At 59.9% G+C, this 26,653-nt stretch overlaps 1 protein-coding gene and 1 long non-coding RNA gene across 2 annotated transcripts in view; both read right to left on the minus strand.

Annotated features, from left to right (window-relative positions):
- The window catches only part of LOC119097190 (uncharacterized), a gene marked incomplete at its 3' end in the record, with an annotated part of 76,470 nt that overhangs the window by 21,356 nt on the left and 28,461 nt on the right, over positions 1–26,653 (minus strand). The window contains 20 exon segments of the mRNA XM_037220246.1: positions 9,606–9,773; positions 10,136–10,280; positions 10,948–11,021; positions 11,737–11,749; positions 15,205–15,363; positions 15,512–15,754; positions 16,023–16,164; positions 16,198–16,550; positions 16,790–17,379; positions 18,050–18,238; positions 18,774–18,996; positions 19,856–20,074; positions 21,375–21,447; positions 21,449–21,507; positions 22,611–22,772; positions 23,763–23,953; positions 24,592–24,709; positions 25,481–25,587; positions 26,116–26,222; positions 26,441–26,571. Of these exon segments, the coding sequence (XP_037076141.1) occupies positions 9,606–9,773; positions 10,136–10,280; positions 10,948–11,021; positions 11,737–11,749; positions 15,205–15,363; positions 15,512–15,754; positions 16,023–16,164; positions 16,198–16,550; positions 16,790–17,379; positions 18,050–18,238; positions 18,774–18,996; positions 19,856–20,074; positions 21,375–21,447; positions 21,449–21,507; positions 22,611–22,772; positions 23,763–23,953; positions 24,592–24,709; positions 25,481–25,587; positions 26,116–26,222; positions 26,441–26,571 (3,466 nt within the window).
- On the minus strand, positions 13,750–15,202 carry LOC119096319 (uncharacterized). The gene is made up of 3 exons (XR_005094052.1): positions 15,088–15,202; positions 14,633–14,725; positions 13,750–13,761 (listed from the first exon to the last, which is right to left on the minus strand). It is a non-coding gene; the product is annotated as an uncharacterized LOC119096319 (long non-coding RNA).

A 26,653-nucleotide genomic window follows, 5' to 3' on the forward strand; every position in this document is an offset into this window, starting at 1 on the left:
CTCACATGGGATACGTAATTTTTCTTAAAATTATTAAGAAAATTAATTGGTCCTCACTGTGGCATCGCAAAGTGTCTCTGATTTACTGTTGGATTTATTTGGCAAGTATTGAAAGTTGCACTTTCCGGTATTATTTGCTATCAATCTGGGCATGCCATGACCAGTTAGGTAGCTCTAATAGCGCTCTGGCTTGCTAGCAGCTGAAATAACTGCATGAGACCCCACTCTGCTTCAGGACGGAAACCCGTGCAATCCCAAATAATCCCAAGTGTACAGGTGCCAAATTGAGTTCGACGTTCAAAATCCACCGGGCATCCAAAGCTCCAAAGCTGAGCGTCGTGCCCTTAATCATGTCATGGACAAAGCCGTCTCAGCGCATAAAGGGGTGAAAAAAATAGATGCTCTGCCGGGTGAACAAGGTGGGTGCCATTAAAAAAGCGTTCGACTATCTTGGTCTTGTCAAAGACTGATGAACCACCTATTTTTATGTGTTTCGCCAGCCAGTACTCCAACATTCCTACGGCTACTGATGTGCCCTTCGTGATTTACCATTTAGACAGAAGCCCCTTCTTAATAAGCCTCCGGGCCCTGCTTGGGCCCGTACAAGTACAAATCTCGCATAGGCACCTTTGCCAAACAGCCGATATAATTCAGTCGGGCGTTGAGATAACTATATCAGATTTCATCGTGCATACCAACTGCATGTAAACACAGTGCGTTGTGCGACTATCAGTTCCGCACGAGCTGAATGAAGCCTCGAGGGGCCGACGCGAGTGGGCGGGCTGGGCGGCCGCGCCGCTGCTGACCAGCCAGGGGTGACGCAGTAGACGCCTCCTCGCCGGGCCGGTTACAGACATTCCGAGCCGATAGCATCATTGCGCGCGGCAGCCGGGCGGGCCGGGCGGGCCGGGCCAGGCGCTGTCCCACATTCGGGCGGCGCCGGAGCCGGTCGCGGCAGTGACACGGAGCCAGGCGCAGGTCAGGGGTCGGGTGCGGCGCGCGGCGGCTCGGCGCGGCCGGCTGGCTAACGGGACCGGCTCTCCGCCCGACCGGCAGATGGCCGTCCGCCCGCGTCTGCAGAGCGACGGTGACGGCGGCGGCGGCCCCGCCCCGGCTGCAGGGGCCCGCGGCAGGAGAGGGCCCCGTCCGGCCGCAAGGCCCAGCGGTCGGAGATGGCCGGGTGGCCCCGCCCCGACCAGGCGGCGGCCCCGGGAGGGCTGAATGGACCTGAGCTACGGCTGCGGGGTGCTGTGTCGCCTTGGTGCACTGTCATTATGGCCCGCCTTATCGAACAGATCTTTGCGGTATGGCTGGTCCTCACGATCGTGGTTACAATGCACGGCTTAGGTGACAGCACAAAATGCCAACAGTAAAATGATATAAAATCGCGAGACAAAGAGAGAGCTGGAGAGAGAGCGAGGAAGACAGGTACGCGTCCCCAGTTACACAATTAACTGTCTTCGCCAACAGCCCCGTCAACTAGATTGGGCGTGTCTGCCGAAAACGTTTATCAGACTTTCGCTTCCTGCGCGGTGGCGTCTGCTGCCGTCTGCGTCCGCCGGCTGGCCGAGCCGCGCAGCCCGGCTCCTCAGCGGCGACAGAAGGACGTTAAGCCGTCGCCCGCCAGCCCACCCCTGCCGGTCTCGGGCTGACGGCGTGTCGCGTCACCTTCGGCAGCGACGCCGTCTGTCTGCCGCTCCGTGCGCTGCGTAACCACGGCGCTGACGTAAGCCCGGTGACGACACTGCACATCACGTGAGCGCTGCGGCGCCGAGAAGTCACGCCGCCGGCAGCCGGCGCCGTAGGCGTGACATGTCAGCCGGCGGTGAGCTGCTCACGCGCCCCCCCCCCCCTCCCCACCCTGGCGACCACCCCCGCTACCCTCCCCAGCACCCTCCCCCTGGCAGCCGACGCCACTGGCGGGATATGTCAGCTAGCGGTGAGCTGCTTACGGGCGCCCCCCTCCCTTGTCCCCGACAACACCCCCCGGCGACCGCAGATCACTGCCGGCCGGCTCCCAGCTGAGGACCATGTGTCAGTGCAGCGCTGTGCCGGATGGCGCTGAGAAGCGCCACGCGGTAAAGGTCCGGCTATTTCAAATGTACTCGTGCGGTGCGTGCCCCGGCCCTGTTTAAAGCACGGCTTTGTCTGGATAGCCGCAAGAACTACCGTTTACGCAAGCGTTTTGCTTGAGCTGCTGCTGATGTCATAAAGTAACGATGTGATCGGAGTAATTTTGAGGCATTTCACACGCCTATATGCATATGTAAGAGCCATGCTCGAGCTGACCTGTTGGTCCGGATGTGTAACAAAGCAATTTTTCATGACTCAGTCACACCTACATTGCAGTTTCCAGCAGACTGAAGCTTTTGAGACCGGATTATCCGACGGGAAAAGCTAAAGAACGCAACTACTCTCGCGTCTTCAGCCTCACTGATATCCCCCAGAAGTTACACAATTTCGGATCTCTAACACGCAACACGTTCCCTTATTTCACGTCCAATCACTCCACAATTTCCTATGCATTCCGTCTCGCCGGCTCCTGGCTGCCCCTGCGTCGGCCCCTGACCAGCCCTGCACGGGCCCTGGCCACTCCTCCGCCAGCCCTGGACCGCCCCTCCGCCGACTCCTGACCGGCCCTCCACGGGCCCTGGCCACTCCTCCGCCAGCCCTGGACCGCCCCTCCGCCGACTCCTGACCGGCCCTCCACGGGCCCTGGCCACTCCTCCGCCGGCCCTGGACCGCCCCTCCGCCGACTCCTGACCGACCCTCCACGGGCCCTGGCCACTCCTCCGCCGGCCCTGGACCGCCCCTCCGCCGACTCCTGACCGGCCCTCCACGGGCCCTGGCCACTCCTCCGCCGGCCCTGGACCGCCCCTCCGCCGACTCCTGACCGGCCCTCCACGGACCCCGACCACTCCTCCACCGACCCCTGACTGTCCCTGCAGGGGCCGTGACCATCCGTCCACCGGCCGTGGACCGCCCCCGGTCCAGGCGAGCCTCGCCGGTGTGCAGCCAGCCGGCCGGCCCCGGATGTCGTCCTGTGCGGCCGTGCAGTCCCGGCGGCGGCCGTCCGTTACCGTTAGCTGCAGCGGCCAGCGTCTCCGGCGCCGGGCCGAGGCCGGCGCTGCCCGGCGGCACCGCCTGCCCGCCTCGAGGGCGCGTCGGCCGACCGGCCGCCGCCCGCTGGCAAAGGTCGCGTCCCCGGTCCGGGGCCGAGGCACGATCGCCCGCGGCGCCTGCAGCGCCCGCATCAACACGGGCCGGGGCAACAACCCCCCTCGCGCAACAAAGCAGCCGCATGCGGGCCGACCCGTGCGGGGGCGTGTTGTGCGGCGTGACAGCCGTGTCAGCCGTGTCAGCCGGGCTGCCGCGGCGGACGGCGGCCGCGACCGTCCCGTCCGCCGTGGCAGCCGCTCCCGAGCTGTCCGGCGCGGTCGAGTAACCACCGCTGCGGCTTCCCGGAGCCCGGCCGTGCCCGCCGGGCGATTAGGCGCGCCGGGCGGAGGGCGACGGCGCCCGGCCGGCTGCGCACGGGTGGGTGGCCGCCTGCTGGGCGGCGGCTGACCCCAGTCGACGCCGTCCGGGCGCCGCCCTTTCAAGGCTAGCGCGATGAGCCAGGTGCAGCCGGGCCCGCGGGGCGCCAGGCGGCCGACCGGCGTCGCACGCGCTGTGGAATATGCACCGAGGCCGGGGAGGAGCGGTGGAAAGCCCGACAGCACGGGAACGTCAAGGACCAACGAGGTTTCTCCGTCCTTCGTCTGCCGCGGCGGCGGTGCGGAGGCAGCTTTCCATTCAATGACGAATGTAGGGCACCAGCTTACCTGCCAAACCCGATCCCCGCCGATGTGCAGCACACTACAGTCCGATCCTCGCACACAGTCTCTTCACGCGTCTCTCTTAGCAACACAAGACTTTCCTCGGTCGGAAAGCCAGCAATGTCTCTGGAAACGGGGTGGAGCCGTCGATCCGGCCCACCGCTGTATCTTCTCGGTCCGCGCTCGCAACAACTACGTGGCCGCCGCCGCGGCACGGCCACTACGGTCGCCAGCCGCCGCCGCCCGCCGCTCTACCGCGCCACCGGCCAATCAGCGCCGGCGCTGGCCCCTCCACCGCGCCGCCGACCGGTGGCGCCGCGGGCTGCCGGAGAAATTCCGGGTCTCGGCGGCGGCCCGAGCGCGGCCCGTGGGACGGCGGGGCTGGCGGCGGCGGTCGGGGGAGGCATGCCCGGCCTGAGGCAGGTCCGAGAGCTCGTGGGCGTGGCGGCGCGATGGGGTGAGACGGCTGCCGGACAGATGGAGCGGATGCGCGCTACTGGGCAGGGTCTCGATGGAGCGTTGAGCGTGTGACTGATTTGGCCGGCTGGGCCGGCCGGCGAGTCACGGGTTCTGTCACGGAAACCACCGTTTTAGATCTCTATCCCGACCAACGGCTAGCCCTCGGGTGACACGTTAACCCACCACGGCGCGAGGTACTGGACCCCGGATGGGTCCGGGCGGCCGGCGCGTGGCCCGCTCGCCCTCCATATTTAACATGCGGTCAACAGATAAGCCGCCCGGCAGGCACATTCCTGGCCGGGCGACCTCGTTTGCGGCCGTGCCGCCGGTGCGCCGCGCCGACCCGGCGTCCGACGGCGGTGTTGACCCGCCAGCCGACCGGGGCCAGCCTCCCAGGCCCCTCCGGCCGCCCCCGGCTCGGTCCGGAGGTGGCGGCCGGCCGTCGGCGGGGTGGGGGTCACGCCCCTGAGGCCCGGCCGGCCGGGCGTCCTCGAGGAGAGATGCGGCGCCGGTCGTGACTCGGCACCCACCCGCGACCGTGGCCGGGCGCGGGCCGCCGTCGGCCGGCTCGGGCGGACGGGCCGGCCGGCCGGCCGCCGTTCGCGGAATGTGTCGGGGAACACCGACTGACGTGTGACTCAGGAGCCGCCGCCGCCGTGGGGGCCGGATCTGTCACGGTGCTGAGCCAACGGAGCCAAAACCAGTCCGCTGCCACGGACGCCGGGCGCTGTTTTGGACTTATTCTTGCCATGTTAACCAGCAGCCACCATGGGTCTAATGCTTGTGTTATAGAAGAAAAACTGGGAACAGACCGTGCTCAATCCCGCGCCCATGTGGTGGCACGGGAGTGGAAGCGTTTTCTTGGCAGTTAACCGGCGGGTATTCACGTGCCATGATGATGATGAATGATCAAGCCAGCCCGGGCCAGGTCTTTGGAACTTGATTGCTTCCCACTCAGCGCTCAAGGTAATGATCCAGGCGAGATGATGGTGCCGACGACTAACACTTGTCGAAGGCACTTTGTCTTGTGACTCAAGCAGCTGTCATTCAGCGCCTACGGCGGTGCCGGTGAGCTGTGGTTAAGGGGTTAGATATATCGAACGACAAGGAGTCGGGATAAAGTCAGCAATAAAGGTACCCAGCTTTGTATACGTGGACATCGTTGATATTACTTACTTTCATGGCCTGGCTTCTGGCGTTATTGCAGTTACATACTTATATGATCCCAGACCACTCATTGCAGGTCAGATAGAGGCAAACCGGATATTGCTCAAGTCGTGAAGTAAACACCTCAAGGTTGGGTGTCACGTGCCGGGCCATTTCGTCTTCGAGACCCAGTTCGATCACCACGAACCATGTTAGACCAAGCCGGATAAGGCGATCATGGACTTGACCGGACCGGTTCAAATCAGATCAGATTCTATCAGGCCAGACCAGGCCAAACCAGACCAAGCCGACCCTCACCAGACTGGTCAGCCAGCGAGGCCAGGTCAGAGCCACAGTCCTCGTCCCCGTGAGGTAGCAGACCATTGTTTCCGGAACAAAGACTGTGTGATGCCCGCCGCCCACGCACGCAGGGAAGGTGGAGGCGCCACCGGGTCATCCCAGACAGCCAGCAGCAGCTGAGGTGGGGTGGGAGCCATCGGGTCAACCCACACAGCTGGCGGCAGGCGAGGTCTCCTCTGCCCCCTCCACTGACCCTCCCACTCCACCCGACGGGGAGGCCAAGGTGTCACGGCAGCCGTTCCCGCGCGGGGATTTTTCACCCGATCAGCCTGGCGAACAGCCAGCGGCGGCCGGTGTATACCCCTCGCTGTGCGGGAAGATGGAGTCATCACGAGTCCGTCCAGAGAGCAGCCAGCGGCAGGCGCGCGGTCTCGCGCCCCTCTCACTCCCAGGGAGGGCGGAGCCATCAGCGGGTCGAACCAGACAGCCAGCGACAGCCGGGGTCACCCGCTCCACCCGCACCCGGCCGCGCCGCCCGGCAGGGCCGCCAACAAGGCCGCATTACCATACGCCGGGCCGTGATAATTGCACGGGGCGCGGCCATGCTCCGGCGCGAGACCCCGACTGAGCAGCTGGCCGACGGGCGGCGACAAGCCGCCGCGGAGGGGCGGCAGGGCGGCGGCGCCACCGGACGGCACGCTCTTGCGTCAGCGGCCGCCGCCCGCGCCGCGCAGCCCTCGCCGGCGTGACCCGACGAACCGCCTGGCAGTGAAAGTCGCGGACGCTTGCGGCGCCTCGCGCTGCCCCGCCTTGCCTCGCGTGCGGTACGGCACGCCGCCCGCAGCGGCGGCCGGCGTCAACTGACGGTGTTGGCAGTAGTTGCGGTGTACCGCAACCCGGGCCGCCCAAGGCTGCTCCGCTGTCTGCTCGTGACGTACAGGAGTGCTGTCGTTTGCTCGCTGTTAAGGCTATGTTGCTTGCTTAAAACCATGTCGTTATTCGTGTCATAAGCCATATTGAGGACAGTTATATCCATGTGGAACGAGGTGAACAGGGAGCTGAAATGCACTTTTGAAAACGTGCATAGGCCGCTTTAAAAATTTTCGATTAATCCGCTATTTTTATTTCCGATTCTTGAAGTCATAGTTAGGCATCTCACTGATATACACATCTTAACCAGCAAAACAGGCGATCATTTGGCCAATTGACCCCCATTGTGAGCTTCTGAAAGTCTGGCCAATGCTGATCAGTAGTTTCCAAAGTTACACGCATGCGTACTTCACTCCGTGCCGCTCCAGATATTCCGGATCTGGCTCACTGAGCGCCAAGCTGAATTTCACCACCCGGTGAACATTCTTTGCGTTTTGTTTTCGTTCAGTCAATGAGTCGGCGCGCTAAGAAAAGTGAACACTCTCGCTCGCCGCTTGTGTATTGCCTCGTGAAAGGAGCGCTACACGCATGTGGTGTCCCGGTGCGCGCCCAGCCGAGCCGGGAAAGCGCGGCTCGGAGGCGGAGGTCAGCGGCTGCGGCGGAAAAGGGCAATAAACCGCCTGTGGTGGCAACTGCCACAGCACAACTGAACGGCATCGGATGGCTTCATCGAAGGTCAGAGTGCGTTCACGTGGTAACCAGCCCAATAAGTTTCCCGCCCTTAAAGAGGGAGGACTATACACAAAGGAGAATTTCCGTTTTTGAAATTTTTGTCAGCTGCAATTCCTGGAAACTGCAAAATTCATTCAAAGCTTGTCAGTTGAAACCAGGCTTCCTTGTACAGTTTCCTGCTTCGGCGATGCTAGCTGGTACATTCACACTGACACAATAGCCAAGCTAAAAGGCGTTATTCAAAAGTCCACCGTTGCTGTAATCATGCTACGAAACATGGGCTTCATGCAATTTTTCCCACAGTCGGGCGGTGCCCTCGGTTCAAGGTGGGCACTGTGCGCGCTATGTTGCATCGCAATGGAGATTTACGTAATGATTAGATGCAAAATGTGGTCGCTCATGCCTGCGCAACCAAAAAATAACCGGTGTTGTAAATTAGCCCTTATTTCAACCAGTTTCGCAGCCGAACATGTCATGTGCAGTCTTGGTTTTCGCGGCATAAAACGGCGCGCAGCGTATGCCGCGTTACCTGCTGCATTTTCGAATTATCGAATCTGATCAATTTGACAGCGTGTTTGTGAGATATTCCTTACATCCGACGCACAACATTCAGGGCTGTTGAATTAAGCTGATGGGAAAATAGACCACGGTTCATAATTCCGACTCCAGCGTAAGTTGGTGCTCAAAATGCTTAGTGGCCATTGGAAACGAAGTCGCTATGAACATGAACCCCATTGCTGACGGTCTCTTCCCAGGCCGACCTTACCCTGCAGAGCTGGCATTACGGTCCCCCAGACCGCGAGAAAGTGTCTAGTGCCTAATTGCAGAAGGGATGGACAAACCCGGTTCATTACAGCGGAGTCAAGGTGATCTAATTTGTTCAACGGCCCGAGCAAAGTGGAAGTATTGCAGCTACCAAGCGCATGCATTATCTTTCATTATAATTGCCTCATGCAGTTAAGACTGTCTTCAGCTCAGACAAGAACATAACGGCGCTTATAACATAACTCAACGTGACTTTCAGACCACCTTCCCGCAATGCGATGGCTGTGTCTCTGCACGGGGAAGTGGACTCGGCTTAAGTGCCGCTCTCTTCCATGCCGGCGCCTGCTGGGACCGACCGGCTGGCGTCGCAGAACCAAGGTCAATGAACGCACAGACTGCTGGCGAACGTCGCACACTACATGGTGAGTTATGCTTCCATCTACATTTACTCAGGCTTTTTGTCGAGGACGCCTGACAGCAGGAGACTTTCGTGGCGTTTGATGCAACTGTGGTGCCCCGATGGCCATGCGCTCCGTATTACAGTCAGCGAAAGCTGGCAAGAGCGTAACGCAGCTTCTGGCTCCGTGTCACAGCCAGCTGCAACTAGCAAGGGTGTAATGCGGCTTCTGGCTCCGTTGCACAGCTAGCTACAGCTAGCGAGAGCATAACGGAGCTTCTTGCTCCGTCTTAGTCAGCTGCAGCTGGCAAGAGTGCAACGCAGCTTGGTGTAGGGGGCACCACGAGGTGCAGACGTACGACACGTCCAATCACAAGACACAAGCTCGCACCCGTGATCAACAGTCCGATCAAAGGGGAATTCGTCAATGTTTTGAAAATACCTGCCAGGACATTTAGCAGTGTAACACACCTACATGGAAAAGATAATTAAGGAAAGATGATGCGTCTCAGATTTAACTCCTCGAGCCGCTGAGAGCTTATCGATCACGGACAAAGTGTCTACAGGCAGGACAAATCAGTAAGCTATCACACCGTTCCCTGCAGGGCAGCCTTGCATGCAAAGCCCCCCTAAGCGAGCGGTGCATGCGCACGAACGCCGTGCGACCAACCGCAAAGGCCACTCAAGTTTTATTCTGTTGCGGACATTGTCTTCCGAAACTTCAGATTTGCATCAGATGCAAAAAGCATGGGGGGGTGCTGATGCCTGGCACTAAACCAACTTCATAGGAAGGTGGTCTTCATAACCCATGTTGATCGAGCGATATTTATGAAGTCCATTATTTATTATTCCTTTATTTTGCTCTTATCTGGTCGAAAGAGAAATGTTTATTAGGAAATATTGTACAACAAAAACAGCTATCATCGGATGCGTCTTGTTGGTCTAAACCTATCACGAATTCTGTCAGCCGTCTGAACAAGCTCAACCGAATTCAAAGCCCTGACATTAGTTCCTCGGCTCCAAGAGAGAAGCAATGTCAAGCCAGACCACTCCAGCATTCGTAAGATGCACAGTAAGCTCACCCTACGTCCAGACGAGTCCCGACAGTTTCTGCTTACCTGGCACGTCCTCGTCGTTGAACTTCATCTCGATCATGTGCTTCATGGCGTGGTGGGGCACGAACGAAGCCATGAAGCGCTGCTGGCCCAGGTCCTTGACGTAGGACGTCACGTGACCGCCGTTCACCAGGATCTCCAGGTTACCGGCGCCGGCTCTGGAACCATCAACTGCGCGGCGAGGGAACGGGGGGGGGGGGGGGGGGCGTGAGAGACTGTCGCTTGCTTGCCGCTCTGTGCGGGCGCCGGGGCTGTCTGGCCAGCCACAGGGGACTGGGACGGACCGGCCGCGCTCTCAGCTGCAGCGGAACGCGAGGACAACAGCACGGGAGATGTCTATGCGACTCACTCAGGCTCACTTGGGCGCACTCGGAGTTACGACCCGACACGACCGATATTCTCCGAACGGCCGAAGAAAATCAACACGCAAGGAAGTGGCTTTGGCTTCGGGCACAAGATCAGCGAACGCATACAGGGCTGCCCGTCCGCCTGCTCGGCCACCTCCTCGGCCGTCTTTGCCAGCCACCACTCACTCTCGAACTGGACGGGCCGGCCGACCGTGCCGTCCGGGATGCTGGCCACGCTGATCTGGGACGTGTTGTAGACGCTGCTGCCCAGCGGCGAGCCGGGGATCGGCTCCCCGCGCAGCAGAATGTCGATCTCGTGGTCCCCCACCGTCTGGGGAGGGGGAGGGGGTACTCAGGCGGCTGCCATGGTCCGCTGATATGCGATAATCTTGAGTTCGCGCCTTTTAGGGTGTCATTAACGCGACTTGCATGCCGCCGGTGATGAACAGAATCGTGTGAGCATGAGGCCATGCAACGCGAGGTGTGATGTATGACCACTCGCGCTCGTGCAGTGGCCTGGTCTTGTTTCTTTATATAACTGAGAAGGTGTGGCCATAAGGAGCTATGCTTGTAACGATAAGCATGATGACATTACTTTACATATGAAAGGTGATGCAAGGGATCAGCAGCGCCACCAGGCGGTGAGTTGTAATACCAAAGGACTTCCAATGGCAAAGGCTCACGTAGGCGGAGCTGACAGAGGTAAGGATAAACACTACATTTAGAATGTTAAGTGATTTTAGTACACCCGATGATGATAGATAACTGAGTTTTATATGGTGCAAGTTTATATTTCCAACCGTCGTGGCTTAATCTGAGTGTCGTCACAATGGTTCCGCAATCCTAGTTTCTGGAGCTTTTATCTCACATGCTTCATCCTTCAACTCGCATTTTAGAAAATCAGTAGTTCACTTTCTCAACAGAGGAAATCTGTTAGGGATAATTCCCCATCCCGCGAACATCGACGTTTGCAATGCCGTGTGTCCGCACGAGCTCACCTGGGGCAGGTATTTGACGAGGAAGTCGTCGCCGGTTTTGCTGATGCTGCAGGGGACGCGACGGTCTGATGGGTCTGTGAACAACGACGAGTCAGGGCCGGAGGCGGTGCAGAGGTGGGCGCATGTCTGCTGTCGCAAAGGAACAAAACGCGTGTCCGCCTTAGTTTGAGATATCTTTCCAAATACAGTCTCCGTGGCCCGTCCCAATATGAATTTTCTGCCTTAATGGCGTCAATGCGTAGCCGTTTTAAACAGTAATTATGTAAAGCTTTGTATTCCGTACGACAGAGTTTCCCAGTTTTCTAATTTGTTTAGTGCACTCAGAGAACTCAGTTTGCTCAGCACACGGCGTAAACGCTTCTTCTCTACGGGCAGTTATGTCTCGTCAGAGCCAGCGGATCTTCAGGCACTGGTGTCTGAAGCAGCACGGAGTACACCACGCTACTCAGCTAGTACAATTCTGGTGGCGACTTGGCATGTCCTCTATGTAGTTTTAACACAAACTGCACTGTTCACATTTTAAAAAAATTCGTCCTCATGACATTCCAGCGGGCCCGTTACATGCGATAGTAAAGCTACGAGCAAACCATCTGAGCCACGAGCAAACCATGTGAGCTACGAGCAAACCATATGAGCTACGAGCAAACCATCTGAGCTACGAGCAAACCATCTAAGCTACGAGCAAACCATCTGAGCTCCGAGCAAACCATCGGAGGCGACGGGACCGCAGCGAGCGGCGGCCCACAAGCCGCCTGACCCGATCTGCGCCGTGCGGCGCGGCCCGCTGACCTCGTATGGTGACCTGGATGAGGTCAGGCGCTTTGGCCCGTGCCGCGCAGGCGCCGGCGCGTGACGGGATGAACTCCGCCGGCCCGCGGACACGGGCGTCGTTGCGGCAGGGCCGGCCCACCGCGCACCGTGACGTCACCGTGCGTGGTGGTGATGTCGGAAGAGTGGGGCAGTCGGCCAGGGAGGACTGCAGCAGCCGGTCCGAGGAGGACTGCAGCAGTCGCGAGGACGAGCTGGACTGCACCTGTCGCCGCAGACGGAAACGTTTACGCACAGAACGCGAGACTGTGACTGCACTTATCACAAGGAAGCTGACATAAGGCCCTGCGATGCTAGTCACAACGCGTAAGCTTGTACCATTGTGAATATAAACACTGCACGTACGTCATGGCCCAGGTCAAGAGCGTCGCAACTGCACAGCATCACGTGTCGCCTCCCGGGCTCGAGTGGACATCTGAGCTCGGGTGGGTGCTCGGGCCGGCTTGTGAGTACTTGAGCTGCATCATGACAGCTTGAGTACGTACTCGAGCCCGTCACAAGGAATATGGATGACGATGCGGTCCACGTAAGCTGGTTTCGGTGGATGGCCTGCTTCTGGCGCATGACCGGACGGCAGATACCGTGCCCGGGAGGTTGGAAAGCCTGGATTAGCGCGTCAATTTTGTGTGCGTGTGTGTCATTGGGGCTTTACGACGCACCCAGCTGCTAAGGCTATATGACGCCGTCCGCCTCTCACCCTGGCAGAAAGGGCGGGCGCCGCAGGAAATCTAACCCCTTACCGCCGCTTCCCCAGACGCGGGGTGGTTAACGCAGACGCGTTAACCACCGGCAACCCCGGTGCGTCGGTTTTGACAAACTGGCATTCCTCAATGCCTGTACATAGAGAGCTTTTGTCTATCACACCCGCCGCATCGTCCTACCGGATCAGGTCCGATAGAAAATTCCGTTTCGCGTAAGCAAACAGCTTTCCCCATTGGTTCAACTGATCTTTCCACTCTGATTATACAACGAGTAACGCAGTGCGGCGCAGAAACCACTGTGTGTCCCAGTTGCACTGGCGCAACTGTTAACATCATTGCTGCATTCGCCAGCGGGATGACAATGCTGAACGTCCACAAGCAGGCGAATAAACTCCAGCAATCCAATACCTGCTCTTCAAGACGAGTGAGCGAATCAGTGTATCTCTCGACCTTCTCGGACCGCTCGACGGTGGACCGGTCCACGGTGTGGACCGATCGACGGTGGACCGGTCGATGGTGGACCGGTCGATGGTGGACCGGTCCAGTCCGGAAGCGGTCCAGGGTGTCGCGGTCCGCCCTCGGCAACGTGGATCTTCTCTGCCGACGACGGGTCGAAGTCCGGCCGTGCTGTGGCGGGACGGCGGCGGGGTGGCCGGCGCATCAGGTGACCATCGTGCAGTGCAGAGGACGGGGCGGCGGCAGCGGGGCAGCGTCATGGAATATATGTGGCGATGATGGCGATTGATTCCGGTTTTAGACCGCACCGTTAGTATCGGTCGTGTGACGTCCATATGGAATAGTCAGATGCAGGCCACGCTTGAGCAGTAATGCGACATTTCAGCCGATAGAAAGGGACGCAGATAACCTTCTTGTATGACTTAGAGGTGCATTCCATTCTCACATTACCTACGCTTACGAACGTAGTCTTGGAGCAGTTGTAAGCTTTTGCATAATAAGGGCCAAATCTCTGACATCCGAAAAAAAAATATCTGACATTTTGTAAGCGGAGAAAAACTGCCCATTGAGACAAAGAACATGCATACTGGCAGGGACAACGGCATATCCAAATTGGCAACCACTTAATCCACACACTTCCAGCTTCACACCTTCCGACATATGGCTGCCTGAGCAACCGACCGCCGCCGCACGGTAGGGTCACACCAAGGTCGCTCTAAGCGCCGCGCCTCACCTGATTTGATGATTGCTTGATATGGGCGTCCTGGTCAATAGGGCAGAGGTCGTCGAGGGCGGAGCGGCTCCGGATCGAAGGTCCTGCTGTTCCACTCTGCAACCGGAGAGAGAGAGAGAGGGCGCCCATCACCAGGGTGGATCTAGCCTGGAGTTGTTTTTTTTAGGGGGGGGGGGGAGCAGCCGTTTGTCGCCAGCGGGCCGGTGTGGGATCCGAGGTCCAGTGCATGGTGCCTCTCGCGAGTACCTAGTAGGGACACCATTCAAGCACCGAAATGCTTTTGAATCTTCTATATACAGTATGCCATGTTACAAAACTCGTAACTTAAGATATTACTTTCAAGTCAAACTGGTCAGATGGGGCCAAAGTTAAAGTCAAAACAGACAGTAAGCAGACGAAACTTTTTGAAGTTCTTGGAATGTTTTGGGGGGGGGCCAAAACATACTCTCAGAGTTTTTGGGGGCCATGGCCCCGTGCCTCCCCCCCCCCCCCCCCAGGGATCCGCCTATGCCTATCACAGCCTCGCAACAGAGCACATCGAGGCAGCGTAGCTGCGCACACGCCGACATTGTAGCAGAGACTTCATGTGCACACCCGCACATGAGCAAGCGAATTAGGTTTCAAAGACAGGACGTGGACATGCACGGAGAGCGAACGACACATTGCCATCGCGAGTGACCTGTTTCAGTGTAAACGGAACTGGAGCGGTGATCGAGCCAAATGTGCAGTGAAAAATGGGAACAGTGTTATCAAACGTTTGCCCCGATATTTACGCTTTCCCTGATATTTACGCTTGATATTGTCCTCTGAACAATACCAAGCGTAAGGGGTGTGATTTTTATCCTACATCTTCCACGCATTTCGATTCCGGGCACGAGGAGGTCACGTAAAGATCGAAGGACTTCGGATTCAACATAGTAACTCCTGAGACGAGAACGTATTTACGCAGAAACAGCTCATCACCAACCCTCAATGCTGGTGTTGTTCAGGGTGTTGTTGGTGACTTGTTCGATAGCCAGCCTCTTGTCCTGGTGGTCAGCGGCCCGAATCACCTGATGATCTGGAACAAGGGCGCGTCTCTCGCATCACAAACACCAGAAGGGGAAGACCAGCAGCGTGTACCAATTGAGTCCAGTCATGTCGTCGCGGCTCGTCGAACAGTCCATTCAGGTCGCCCCCAGAAGGCCATTATAAGGCGGTTAGTCACGTCGGCACCATGCGTGGAGTGCTCACACAGTGGACGACCTCTCCACAGCAGGAATCCTTCACCGTCTAGCTAGGTCTCTCGATGTCGCGACCCAGCCGCTCCACCAGCAAAGCCCGGAAGCATGCGAGCCTCAGCGAGGAGCCAGCGCCGCTGCCGGGTTAGAAGCCGTGCGACCAGCCGTGCGTCGCCTCCGCCGTCCGCCGCGCCGCCCGTACCTTTGACGACCGTCCGCTTCAGCGAGTGGAAGCTGGTGGCCTCGTAGCCGGGCTCGGTGACCTTGTAGCGCTCGACGCGCGCGTGCGAGTGACGCCGCTCGTCGGTGAACTCCTCACCTCGCGCGTCACCTCGCGGCCGTCGTCAAGCGTCTTGGTCTCGCGCAGCACGCGCAGGCCCGGCTCGGGCTCGCTGGAGTCGCGGCGCACCCTGCTGACGGTGCGCTCGAACAGCTGGCGCAGCTCGTCGTAGCTCTCGTCGCCGGGCGGCGGGCGCACCTGCAGCGCCTGGCTCGGGTCGGCGGCCGGAGAGGTGGGCCGCGCGCCCAGCAGCTGGCTGCTGGGCGGCAGCGCGTCGCCCGGCGCGAAGTAAGCGCTCCGTCACGTTTTGGATGCGCTCGTCCAGCAGCTGGTCGGGCGGGTCGACCGGCCGCGCCACGCCGTTGCGCACCACCTTGGCCGTCTTGCGGAAGGGCGGCTCGGGACTCGATCCCGGCGCGCTGCGCAGCGGCTCGAGGCGCCCCGGGGATGGCGAACGGGGTCGCGTCGCCTGGCCCGGCACCGCCAGCCGATCGGGCGTCGGACGTTCCTCGGTGGTGCGCGTGCGCGTCGTCTTCGTCACAGTGCTGGTGTAGCGCTCGGGCGTGTCGCGGTCGTGCGGCCGGTGCGTCTTGGTGACGGTGGTGGTGTGTCTTTCGGCCGGAGGCCGCCGCTCTGGGGTGTCGCGGCTGTCGGGCCGGTGGGGTTCGGGCGCCACCCGGCGGTCCACGCTGTGCCAATCCTGCGACCGGTACTCTCTCGTGACCGCGCTCGTGTAGCGCTCCGGGGTGGGCCTGCTGTCGGGACTGTCCCGCTCCTGTGGGCGGTACGTCTTCGTCGTCGTGTAGCGCTCGGGGGTCCGCCGCTGGTCCGGGCTGTCGCGACCCGACGGCCGGTACGTCTTCGTCGTCGTGTAACGCTCGGGGGGTCCGCCGCTGGTCCGGCCGGTCCCGCTCCTGCGGCCGGTACGTCGTGGTAGTGGTGTACTTCTCCAGCGGCGGGCGGCGCTCGGGCGTATCTCGCTCCTCCGGGCGCGCCGGCCTAGTGGCGGCGGTGCGGCCCGGCAGCGGTCGCCGGTCAGGACTAGAGTCGGTGGAGGGCGGGTAGATGTAGTCAATCTCAGTCTCCTCCACCACGCGCCGCGTGACGCGCGGCCGTCCGGGCCCGTCGACCACCGGGGCCGGGCTCCGGCTGTGCCGCGGGTTCAGCACGCTCTGCGTGATCTCGCGCCGCTCCGGCCGGTACTGTGTCGTGTTAGAGTAGACGGGCGGCGAGGACCGCCGCGTCGGCCGGCCGCGCGCCTCGTCCCCGCTCTCCGGGCTGTCGCTGCGCCGCTCCGTCACGTGCCGCTCCACGTGCCGCTCCACGTGGCGCGTGTACGTGGCGGCGGGCGGCGACGGCGAGCGTTGCCGAGGGCTCAGGTACCGCTGCCCGGTGGTGGTGTGCGAGACGGCGGCTCTGGGCGTGGCGAGACCGGCCGCGGCGACACGCTGCGCCGGCTGGAGCTGTACCGCTCCGTGCGCGTGGTGTACGTGGTGATGGCCGGCGGGCTGGCGGGCCGCGGCGCCGCGTGCTCCGGCCGGCCGCCGCGGGGCGAGGGCGCCCGCGGGCTGGTGGCGCGCGGCAGGGACGAATACCGCTCGGTTTTGGTGGTGAAGCTGCTGACAACCGGAGCTGGACTGGGCCCGCGCGGCTCTGGGACGTACCGCTCTGTCCTTGTCGTGTAGCTTGTTCCCACAGGTGGAGGACTGGCGGCCCGCGGCAGGGTAGAGTACCGCTCTGTCCTTGTCGTGTAGCTTGTCCCCACAGGTGGAGGACTGGCGGCCCGCGGCAGGGTAGAGTACCGCTCTGTCCTTGTCGTATAGCTTGTCCCCACAGGCGGGGGACTGGCAGCCCGCGGCAGGGTAGAGTACCGCTCCGTCCTGGTGGTGAAGCTGCCCGGCTGAGGGGATCGCGGCCGCGGGCTGGCCGACCTCGGGTCGACGCCGTAGCGGTCTGTGCGGGTGGTGACGCTGCTGGTGACCATGGTCGGAGAGCGCGAGCGGTCGGCCGGCGGGCCAGTGACGTACCGCTCCGTCCTGGTGGTGAAGCCGCCCGGCTTGGGGGAGCGCCGCCGATCGGCCGGGCTGCCGTCCCGCGGCCCGTACCGCTCCGTCACCAGCCGGCTCGTGTGTGTACCGCCATCCGGCGGCGCGTGGGGCTCGACGCGATAGGGGTATGGCTGCGATTGTGGAGCGTCCTGATAATGCAGACCACCTACAGAGGGAGAGGGGCGTTAGTGGTCCGGTTAGAGGGACAGTGGTGTGAACCGAGTGGAGCGATTGTGTTACGAGATGATTCGTTAATATTTCGGGGATCTTGGAGGTTAACAGAGTTAATTTCTATGTTGAGTCGAGACTATAGTAGTTTTAGAAGGAACAGAGTTCGAGTCCAAAAGTCGTTTTGTTCAAATGTCACAAGGCCTAGATGAAATTTAGGGTCACCATTTTAACCTTGCTGCAGACTGTAGCACACTTAACTGTAGATGTTCTTTGAGGCTTTCTGCATTCACGATGCAAATACGTTTGTGCGGACGAAATACACGTCGACTTTGTTCTGGCGGCCAGCGTGACATGTCGTCTGCTATCGAAACGATGTAGCCCAGACGCGACTGACCCGCTGGAGCAATGCGTGAAGCTCTTTGTCCACTATGTAAAGTATTAGAGGCTGCAATTCCCTCACAACATCCCGACACTAAACTGCAGTACATTTCCAAACCGACGAACGGCACCGAAAAAGACAAGGCAGCTTCTCTCTTCCAGACGTTGGCGCACTGATGAGAGAGAAACTATTTGTCTCTCCCTGACACGAACATCGGCTACGGCACCTGACCGCACACCTCACCTCAGCGGGCCGCTAGTGCCTGCCTGCTCGGCCGTTCGCTTACTTTTCATCTCCTCCAGCGTGGAGCGCATCCACTGGATGTCCTCCTCGGGGCTCTTGACGCGCGGCGGCGGCGACGCCTTCAGCCGGCTGTTCAGCTCGTTCAGGCGGCTGGCGTTCACCGTCGAGTTCATCGACCGCTTGGTGATGGAGTGCTTGCCGTTCTTGTCCACGCGCAGCTTGAATGGGTTACCTGCGTGGGAGCAGGGTCGATGGGTGAGCAGGGGTTATTTGCAGTTTTTATCCCAGGCAGCCAGAAAGTGATCGTTTTCACAGGGGCTATGTCAAACACTGAGCTGTTGAGGCTACTTATGGCGTCGCCTGGATTTCGTCTTGGCCAGAAGGACAGACTCTGCAGGAACCGAGCTCTGTCCTTTGGTTTCCCAGACGCGCAGCTTAACCGCACACTACCGGGACCCTCAGAAAAGGATCTCTTCGAATATACTTTCAATGTGTTCTTGCCTCTGGCGAGAACGTATTCCACAGCTTGCTTGCGACAGCTGTTTTTGCAGCTGATCGCAAGCGTCCTCAAACGAGAGTCGGCGCAGCGAGTCGCCAACGAGAATCAGACGACAGTCACCTTCAGTCGCGCATAGCTGCAGGTGCACGAGCGCTAAGGATTCCGTTTTAACGTGACACAGGTCCCGAAAAATGCACACTCGTCCCGATGAGTAGCCCCGTTCTTTTCACAGAACATGTCCCGCTGGACTGCTGTCTCAGCGCCTCACCTTTGACCTCGATGCCGTTGAAGTAGATGTACACGCGGTACTTTCCGTAGTCGGGGGGCGTGACGGTGACGCGGTACAAGTCCTTCTCGATCTCGGTCAGCGTGTGCGGCAGTGAGCGCGCCTCCCACACGATGTCCGTCCTGGCTTCCCCCCAGCCGGCGTCCCGCGCGTCCACCATGAACGTGAACGGCCGGTCCGGCTCCGTGCCCTCCAGTTCGCCCACCTGCGGGGACGGGTCAAGTCAAGTGACTATAGAGGTCAGGCCAATACGCTGGCAACAACTGAACGTGAGTGCGTTTGCAAATGGTTCGCCGCGAATGGCTCAAAAGCGCGCATGCTTAAGTCTGGACAACTCATCCGCTATTTCGTGTAAACAATAGATTGCGGACGAAAACAAAATCCAACCAAAAACACGTGCGCGCGCACACCGACACTTCTCCGTTTATTTCAAACAAGGTACCTCGTTTCCTGATGAACGCGGCGGAAACAACTACTTCAGTCCTCACACAACCTTCTGTGTGTCTGACAAAGATTTAAAGCAATGCTACTTTCGTAGTCTCACTCCCCCCCCCCCCCCCCACACCCATCGAAGCCTAGGAAGCCAAGCTTCTACCTGTCTGAAAGTGCTGTGAATGGTGGGTCGGTGAGGTGTGTGAAATGCTGCTTGTTGTTTGCATGCTCGTGTATCGTGTAGAGGTTGTGCATGGTAAAATGCTGAATGGCTTCTTCCAGGTCTGATCAATGTGTTAACAGATTTGCAAACGACGAAGTCGAGTTAATGTACCGATGGAATAAGGATCGATATCTAGGAAGAGGTCATGTCAGTCTGCAGGCAGTCGCGTTGTTTTGCAGTCAAAGTTGGGGCAATGTGCGCCAGAGGTCAAAATGTCCGAACCAACCACAAACCGAACAAGCCAACCGAAGCCTGTCTAACATGCCTGCAACTGCACAGATCTTATGGCACCAAGATCTGGCGACATACCCAAGGGACTCGGGAGTCGCTCGAGCTGCCGATCCCCCCCCCCCCCGCCAAAGCTCTCCAGCACACCTCTCCCCCGCCCGCTGCAGCGCGCGCCGCTCACCCTGACGGCGTGCGGATCATAGACGAAGCAGTTGAAGGGCGAGCCCTGGATGTGCTGGCCCTCGTAGGTGACATGGATCTTCCACTCGCCGACCTCGTCCGGCTGGAACTTGGCCGAGTAGACGCCGTCGGTGCAGGAGACGGGGCAGTCGAGCGGCCGGTGCAGCGGCGAGTACGCCGTCACGATGATCCGGCCGTCGCTCGCCTCCGTCGGGTTGATCTGCGGCAGAGGACGGGGCGAGTCAGGGCGGGGAGTGGGTGGGGGAGAGTCAGGACAGAAGCCGGGCGAGTCAGGGCGGGGATTGGGTGAGGGCGAGTCAGGGCAGGGGCGGGCGAGTCAGGGCGGGGGGGTGAGGCGAGTCAGGGCAGGGGGCCGGTGAGTCAGGGCGGAGGCAGGCGGGCCAGGGCGGGGGGTGAGGCGAGTCAGGGCAGGGGACGCGACGAGTCAGGGCGGGGAGTGGGTGAGGGCGAGTCAGGGCAGGGATGGGCGAGTCAGGGCGGGGAGTGGGTAAGGGCGAGTCAGGGCAGGGGCGGGCGAGTCAGGGCGGAGGCAGGCGGGCCAGGGCGGGGGGTGAGGTGAGTCAGGGCAGGGGGCCGGTGAGTCAGGGCGGGAGGCGGGCCGAGTCGGGGCGGGGAGCAGGTGGGTCAGGGCTGGGTAGGGGCGACTCAGGGTAGGGGGCCGGTGGGCCAGGGCAGAGGACGGAGCGAGTCAGGATGGGGGGAGGGGGGGGGGGGGGAGCGGGGCAAGTCAGGTCGGGGGCGGGGCCAGTCAGGGCGGGAAGCGAGTTAGTCAGGGCGGGGGGAGGGGGCAAGTCGGGGCGGGGGCGGGGCGAGTCAGGGCGAGGGGTGGGGGAGTCGGGGCGGAGGTGGGGCGAGTCAGGGCAGGGGCCAGTGAGCCAGGGCAGAGGACGGGGCGAGTCAGGGTGGGGGGGGGGACAAGTCAGGTCGGGGGCGGGGCCAATCAGGGCGGTGGTGGGGCGTGCCGTGGCAATGGAGGACTCGTGTGTCATGATAGTGGGGTGTGGGGGTGTCACGGAAGGGGACGGGGCGCATGAATACGGTGGGTCACAGCGGGGGGGGGGGCGGGGTATGCAAGGGCAGAGGCCCGGGTGTATCACGGCGGACAAGCGTTGGCCCTCTACCACCGCACGCCCAGCTCACGACAAGGGAGAGGGGGGGGGGGGGTGCGAGGCAGCTGGGAGGAGCGTGCTTAATTATAACATGAAGGAGGAAAGCAACAGGTGTCCTTGATGCAAAGGTCGGTTGGCATTGATAGCTTGGGGCTTGGGACAAATGCAACGAAGGTTAAGTTGGCTCCGAGGGTACACTAGGCGAATAGCTTCGCACGTTGTTTCCCTTTTCGTCTTACTATGCACTGCTTTGGGCTCACTTTATGTTCAGCGAGTGTTCTATGAAGACGATTCACGTGCCACGGCAAATATCAACGCCAGCCTCTCCTGTCCGCACCTGCCACCTCATGGCCCGTGTGCACACCAGCTGCCCCCTGCTGGCCGACTCACCAGCACTTCGACGGTGGAACCGAGCGCGCAGGGGTCGATCCCGGACGGCCGAGGCGTCAGCTTGATGAGCGGCCACGGCCCTCACGCTGAACGGGCACCCATCCACCAGGTCCTTCTCGTGGTAGACGCGCACCTGCCGGGAGCAAAGCCAGAGTAACACACTGAACGGACGCCCATCTACCAGGTCTTTCTCGTGGTAGATGCGTACCTGCTGGAAGCAAGGACAGGGTTACACGTTGAACGGACACCCATTCACAAGGCCTTTCTTATGGTAGACGGGCACCTGCCGGGAGCATGGACAGGGTTACACGCTGAACGGACACCCCTCCACCAGCTCCCTCTTGTGGTAGACACTCACCTGCCAGGAGCACGACCAGAGTCATACGTGGTCAGGGGGCATAGCTTAGCATGCGCTAGCGGTCACGTTTTTTAGCATGACGTTTGTTTTGCTCCGTCACGCTTCTTTTACAGCGCACCAGCTCCTGAATGTGAAACGCTTATCATCATTTGATGGTAGCAAGCAAATTAAGGTTCCCTGCAAGTGAATCATAAGAGATCAAGAGTAGTTAAACAGCGTATCCTGGACATGCACTCCATTTGCTTTCGTAAACAAGTACTGACTGCATCAAAAACTGTTTAGATAGAAACCATCCAGCCATTGTGTCATGCTACACATTGCGTCACATCCAACCGGTCACCAGCCGGCAGTGGCTGTTGGTATTCCTGGTCACGTGACACCCCCCAGCCACGTTACGCTGCCTTAACACTAAAAAGCAGGTCGATAAGTTGGCGTATGATGGCGGATTGGAGCTTTTATGAGTTACTTAAGATTTAATAGTCAATTTTGTTTACTGTCAACAAACTGGCCACTTCGGGCCAGACTATTTGCTTTCCAGCATGTGATTATTGCCGACAAATGCAACGTCCCACGCAATAGACAAATCGCTTATGCCTGATGATGGTGGAGCCTCAAGCTGCACCATACTTGCAGCGCCGTCGCTGTTTGGGCGTGGGGCCGGGCCGGCGCCGGCCGCCATGGGGGGCAGCTCACCTGGTGCATCTCCATGTCGTTGGGTGTGAAGGTGCAGGTGATGTCGCTGTGGTGGGGCCGGGCTGGCACCGGCCGCCATGGGGGTCATTCACCTGATGCAGACCCATGTGGTCGGGCGTTAAGGTGCAGGTGATGCGGCTGTCGTGGGGCCGGGCTGGCACCGGCCGCCATGCAGCGCAGCTCACCTGATGCATGCCCATTTCGTCGGGTGTGAAGGTGCAGGTGATACCGCTGTCGTCGGGCCGCATCTGGACGCGGCCCGACCGCGACCCGGGGCCCAGCACGTCCACTCGCAGGTCGGCCGGGTCCACCGGCGAGCCGTCCAGGAAGTCCAGACGAAACGTCACCTGGGCGCGGATGGTGCTACATGAGACCTGTTTTACATTTATATTTGGTAAAAGATAATGCGATGCATGTAGTCAGGCCCCCGTTTTGAAGCACCAGCGACTGCATGGGCTATATTAACGCCCAGGGTTCATGGCGCAACCGGGATTCGAACCTGGGCCCACTGCATGGGAGTCCGGTCTGTTGCGATGCTTAATAGAGCGTGATCACAAAAGACAACATACCTATCCGTGGCAGGTCGTAATCGTGTTGACAGCTCCACATGCACAAGACGTGCAAAATCTCATACGTTTCAATTTTGAACATGTGGTAACAACACTTAAAAGGGTGTGGGAAGGATGCCCGGTTCTCAGTAATCAATTTCAGAACAAGTATCCGCGCCGTAATATCATTACGCCTGACCATCACCCAATAAAACTCCTCCGCAAGCTCTCGGCTTAGCCCCCAACCTGGCGCAGCGTCAGCCGCGACAAGCCGCCTCCCAAGAAGCTCAGCAGCAGCAACAACAGCAGCAGCCACATGACTACATCGCAGACGCATTTGGACATTTTGAGACGCGGCAACCCATCGGCTAGCATCTATAAGAGAACTTCGGAACCGCGCTCCGTCGCGCCACGCTCCTAGCTCCCACGGCCGACACCGCTTACACCTCCAGCTCCCACGGTCAGTACCCTTCATACCCCCGCTCCCACCGCCGGCACCCCCGCTTCCCCAGGTTTCAAGGCTGGCCACCCCCCTCCCCCGGCTGCCGGCGTCCGGCAGTTCTCACCAACCCGGCATCGGACGGCCGGCTCAACTTGCTTCTCCAGCTCTCACAATCGGCGCCCTTCACCCCGCCGGCTCCCGGCGGTCTGCACCCCTTATTCCGCGGCTCCTAGCGGCCAGTATCCATCCTTTCCTTGGCGCTCGTCGGCCTTCACCGCTCATCCCTCCGGCTCCCGGCGGCCAACACCCCTCACTCCCCCTGGCTGTCATCGCACGGCACTGCTCACCGGCTCTCCGACGCGAACGGCCTTGGTGGTGCAGACGGCGCGCAGCTGCTGCTGCGGCACCTCGCGGCGCGGCAGCCACATGTAGCGCGCCACGTACGACATGGGTCCGATGTAGTCCACCTCGGGGTCGGCCAGGTCACGCGGCTTCATCAGTGGCGGTGGCACGCCCAGCCGGGTACCCGCGTCCACCGCTGCAGGGCACGGCACGGTCAGAGGGGTCAGGTGGCACGGAGAGGCTTCCTGCGCAGGGAAACACAGCAACGCAGCAGCTGTCGGATTTGATGCGAGGGGTGGAGGGAGATGTGACATGCACCCACCTCTGTGCAGGCTACTCATCCAGTGGTGCCCCCCACCCTTCAGCAGGCTCTCCTCCAAGTGGTTTTCCCCGCCTTGATGCAGTTTGTCCCTAACCATGCGATGTTGGTCATATTTAAGTAGATCTCTTCCGAGACAGATGGAGCTGCCCACTTTTCCTCATCCTTCTCCCAGGCCGATGGTGCTACTCACCTCCCGCAGGCCCTTCTTCCTGACATTTGGTATTACCCACCCTCTGCAGGTACTCCTTCCTGGCCAGTGGTGTTACCCACCTTTCTGCAGGTTGTCCCCGCAGACCAGCGGTATTACCAACCTTTCTGCGGGTTGTCCCCCCAGACCAGTGGTGTTGCCCACCTTCCTGCAGGCCGTTTCCCAGACCAGCGGTGTTACCCACGTTTCTGCAGGTTGTCCCCCAGACCAGTGGTGTTACCCACCTTTCTGCAGATTGTCCCCCAGACCAGTGGTGTTACCCACCTTTCTGCAGATTGTCCCCCAGACCAGCGGCATTACCCACCTTTCTGCAGGTTGTCCTCCCAGTGGTCCGGGTGCCGTCTGAGCGTCTCCGGGGGCGGCACGCGACCGCCATGGTTTCGAATCAGCTTGTTCAGCTTGATGCCGTCGTTCCAGTCCGTCTAAAGGTCCAGGAAGTGTCAAACGTGAAGGCGGTTTGAATGTGACGAGTAACTGTGGTCTATCGCGTCATTCACAGATTGTAAAGTATCGGCATGAGCGTGCTCCTTAGTAACTAACGTTTCACGTAAAGGTGTCATTTTAGCATCCAGAATACCAACAGCCACCATATTGTTGGGCTTCGTTGTTATTTTGAATTAACATCCGGTTATATTCCGATAGTTCGAAAGCGTTGGCCAGTACTTGGTAAATTGGCATACCCGAATCAGTAAACACTGCAACAGTTTCATCCGCATGTCTGAGAGCAATCCAGGGGCACTGAGGCCGGCCGGCGGGCTAGAGCCACGGGCCGGGACGGCGGGCTGGAGCGGCGGGCCGGGTCGGCGGGCTGGAACGGTGGGCTGGAGCAGCGGGCCGGGACGGTGGGCCGGGGCAGCGGGTTGGAGCGGCGGGCTGGAGCAGCGGGCCGGGGCGGTGGACTGGAGCGGCAGGCCGGGACAGCGGGTTGGAGCGATGGGCTGGGGCGGTGGGCTGGAGCCGCGGGCTGGAGCGGTGGGTTGGAGCGGCGGGCTGGAGCGGTGGACTGGAGCGGCGGGCTGGAGCGGTGGACTGGAGCGGCGGCGTGGAGCGGCGGGCTGGAGCGGCAGGCCGGGGCAGCGGGTTGGAGCGATGGGCTGGGGCGGTGGGCTGGAGCCGCGGGCTGGAGCGGTGGGTTGGAGCGGCGGGCCGGGGCGATGGGCGGGAAGTCTGGCTGCGCCGATTCGTTTGCGTACGGTGAAGTTGTTGATCTTCTCGTCCGGCAGCTCCTGGCGCACCCAGTCCAGGGTTGACTTGTAGCCCGGGCCGTCCTTGTTCATGAAGTAGGACAGGTACGTCATGCCTGCGGCCAGTGTCGACAGGTCACGAAAGAAAACAGCAGAGACTGACTGAAAGCCTTCAAAATGCGCCATTGGTCGTGCTTAAAACACTGTCATCATACATATGGGGCACAGGTAATTGCCAAATATTAGTCGTTTCTACGAAGCAATGTAGCGTGAAATGTTCCACGATCCCGTTGAAGTGTGCAAGACTAATGAACGTCATCATTTGTGATATTAATCTCCTAGAATGACTTCGTGCACACGACAATTAGGTGCTTTGAGCCATAAGGGAAGCTTGATAAGCAATATGCCGTCTGTGCCAATGCGCTTTAGATAATCGGACATATAATCATCCCCATCTTACCTCAAGTCCTAAACAACCCGAGAGTAGCGCTGCTATTAAATCAACAGTACTTGTGTTACAGTACTTTTGCGATACTTTAGCTGTATTTTTCGGCTGTGACAAATGAACGGGTGCACTGCCCCAAGGAAACGTGGTTTGGTACATGTTCAGTGTTTGCATGTCATTGCTATCCATTTTGACGCACCAGAGAGCTCGTCTATGTAGGGCGAGGCCAGATATTCAGGATCCAGCACTGTGGGGATGCCGAAGTGCTTCTTGGCCAGGCTCATCGCACTGCGGTTGTTCTCCACTCTGAAACACGAGGTAAACCCTAGGCATGAGGATCATAAGTCGATTGTGAAACATGAACAGAATGATAAACTTCGGTCGTTGCTTAGGAAGAATAAATGGCAAGCGATAGCTAAACATTGAAAACCGTTGCCAATCTTCCATGACACGAGGTCACGCATGTACAGCTTCTGCCGACCTGATACCGGCCCAGCCCTGCCGACATGTTCTCATGTTCTCACCCTTTCCTGGGGTCCAAGTTCTTCCAGTTGGGTGCCAGGCCCGGCTTGCAGTAGTCCACCAGCGCGTTGAGGTTGACGCCCGAGTTCCAGTCGGTGGTGAAGTTGTTCACCCGGCAGTCTGGCAGAACACCCTGAGGAACATGAGCGCGTCACTTAGCTGACAGCCTCTCGAATCAGTCAGAAGTGTTGGAGATTAGCCGCTCACAGCGATTT

The sequence above is a fragment of the Pollicipes pollicipes genome, unplaced genomic scaffold (assembly GCF_011947565.3).
Source record: "Pollicipes pollicipes isolate AB1234 unplaced genomic scaffold, Ppol_2.1 Scaffold_4295;HRSCAF=5057_pilon_pilon_pilon, whole genome shotgun sequence".
In the NCBI taxonomy this organism is placed as follows: Eukaryota; Metazoa; Arthropoda; class Thecostraca; order Pollicipedomorpha; family Pollicipedidae; genus Pollicipes; species Pollicipes pollicipes.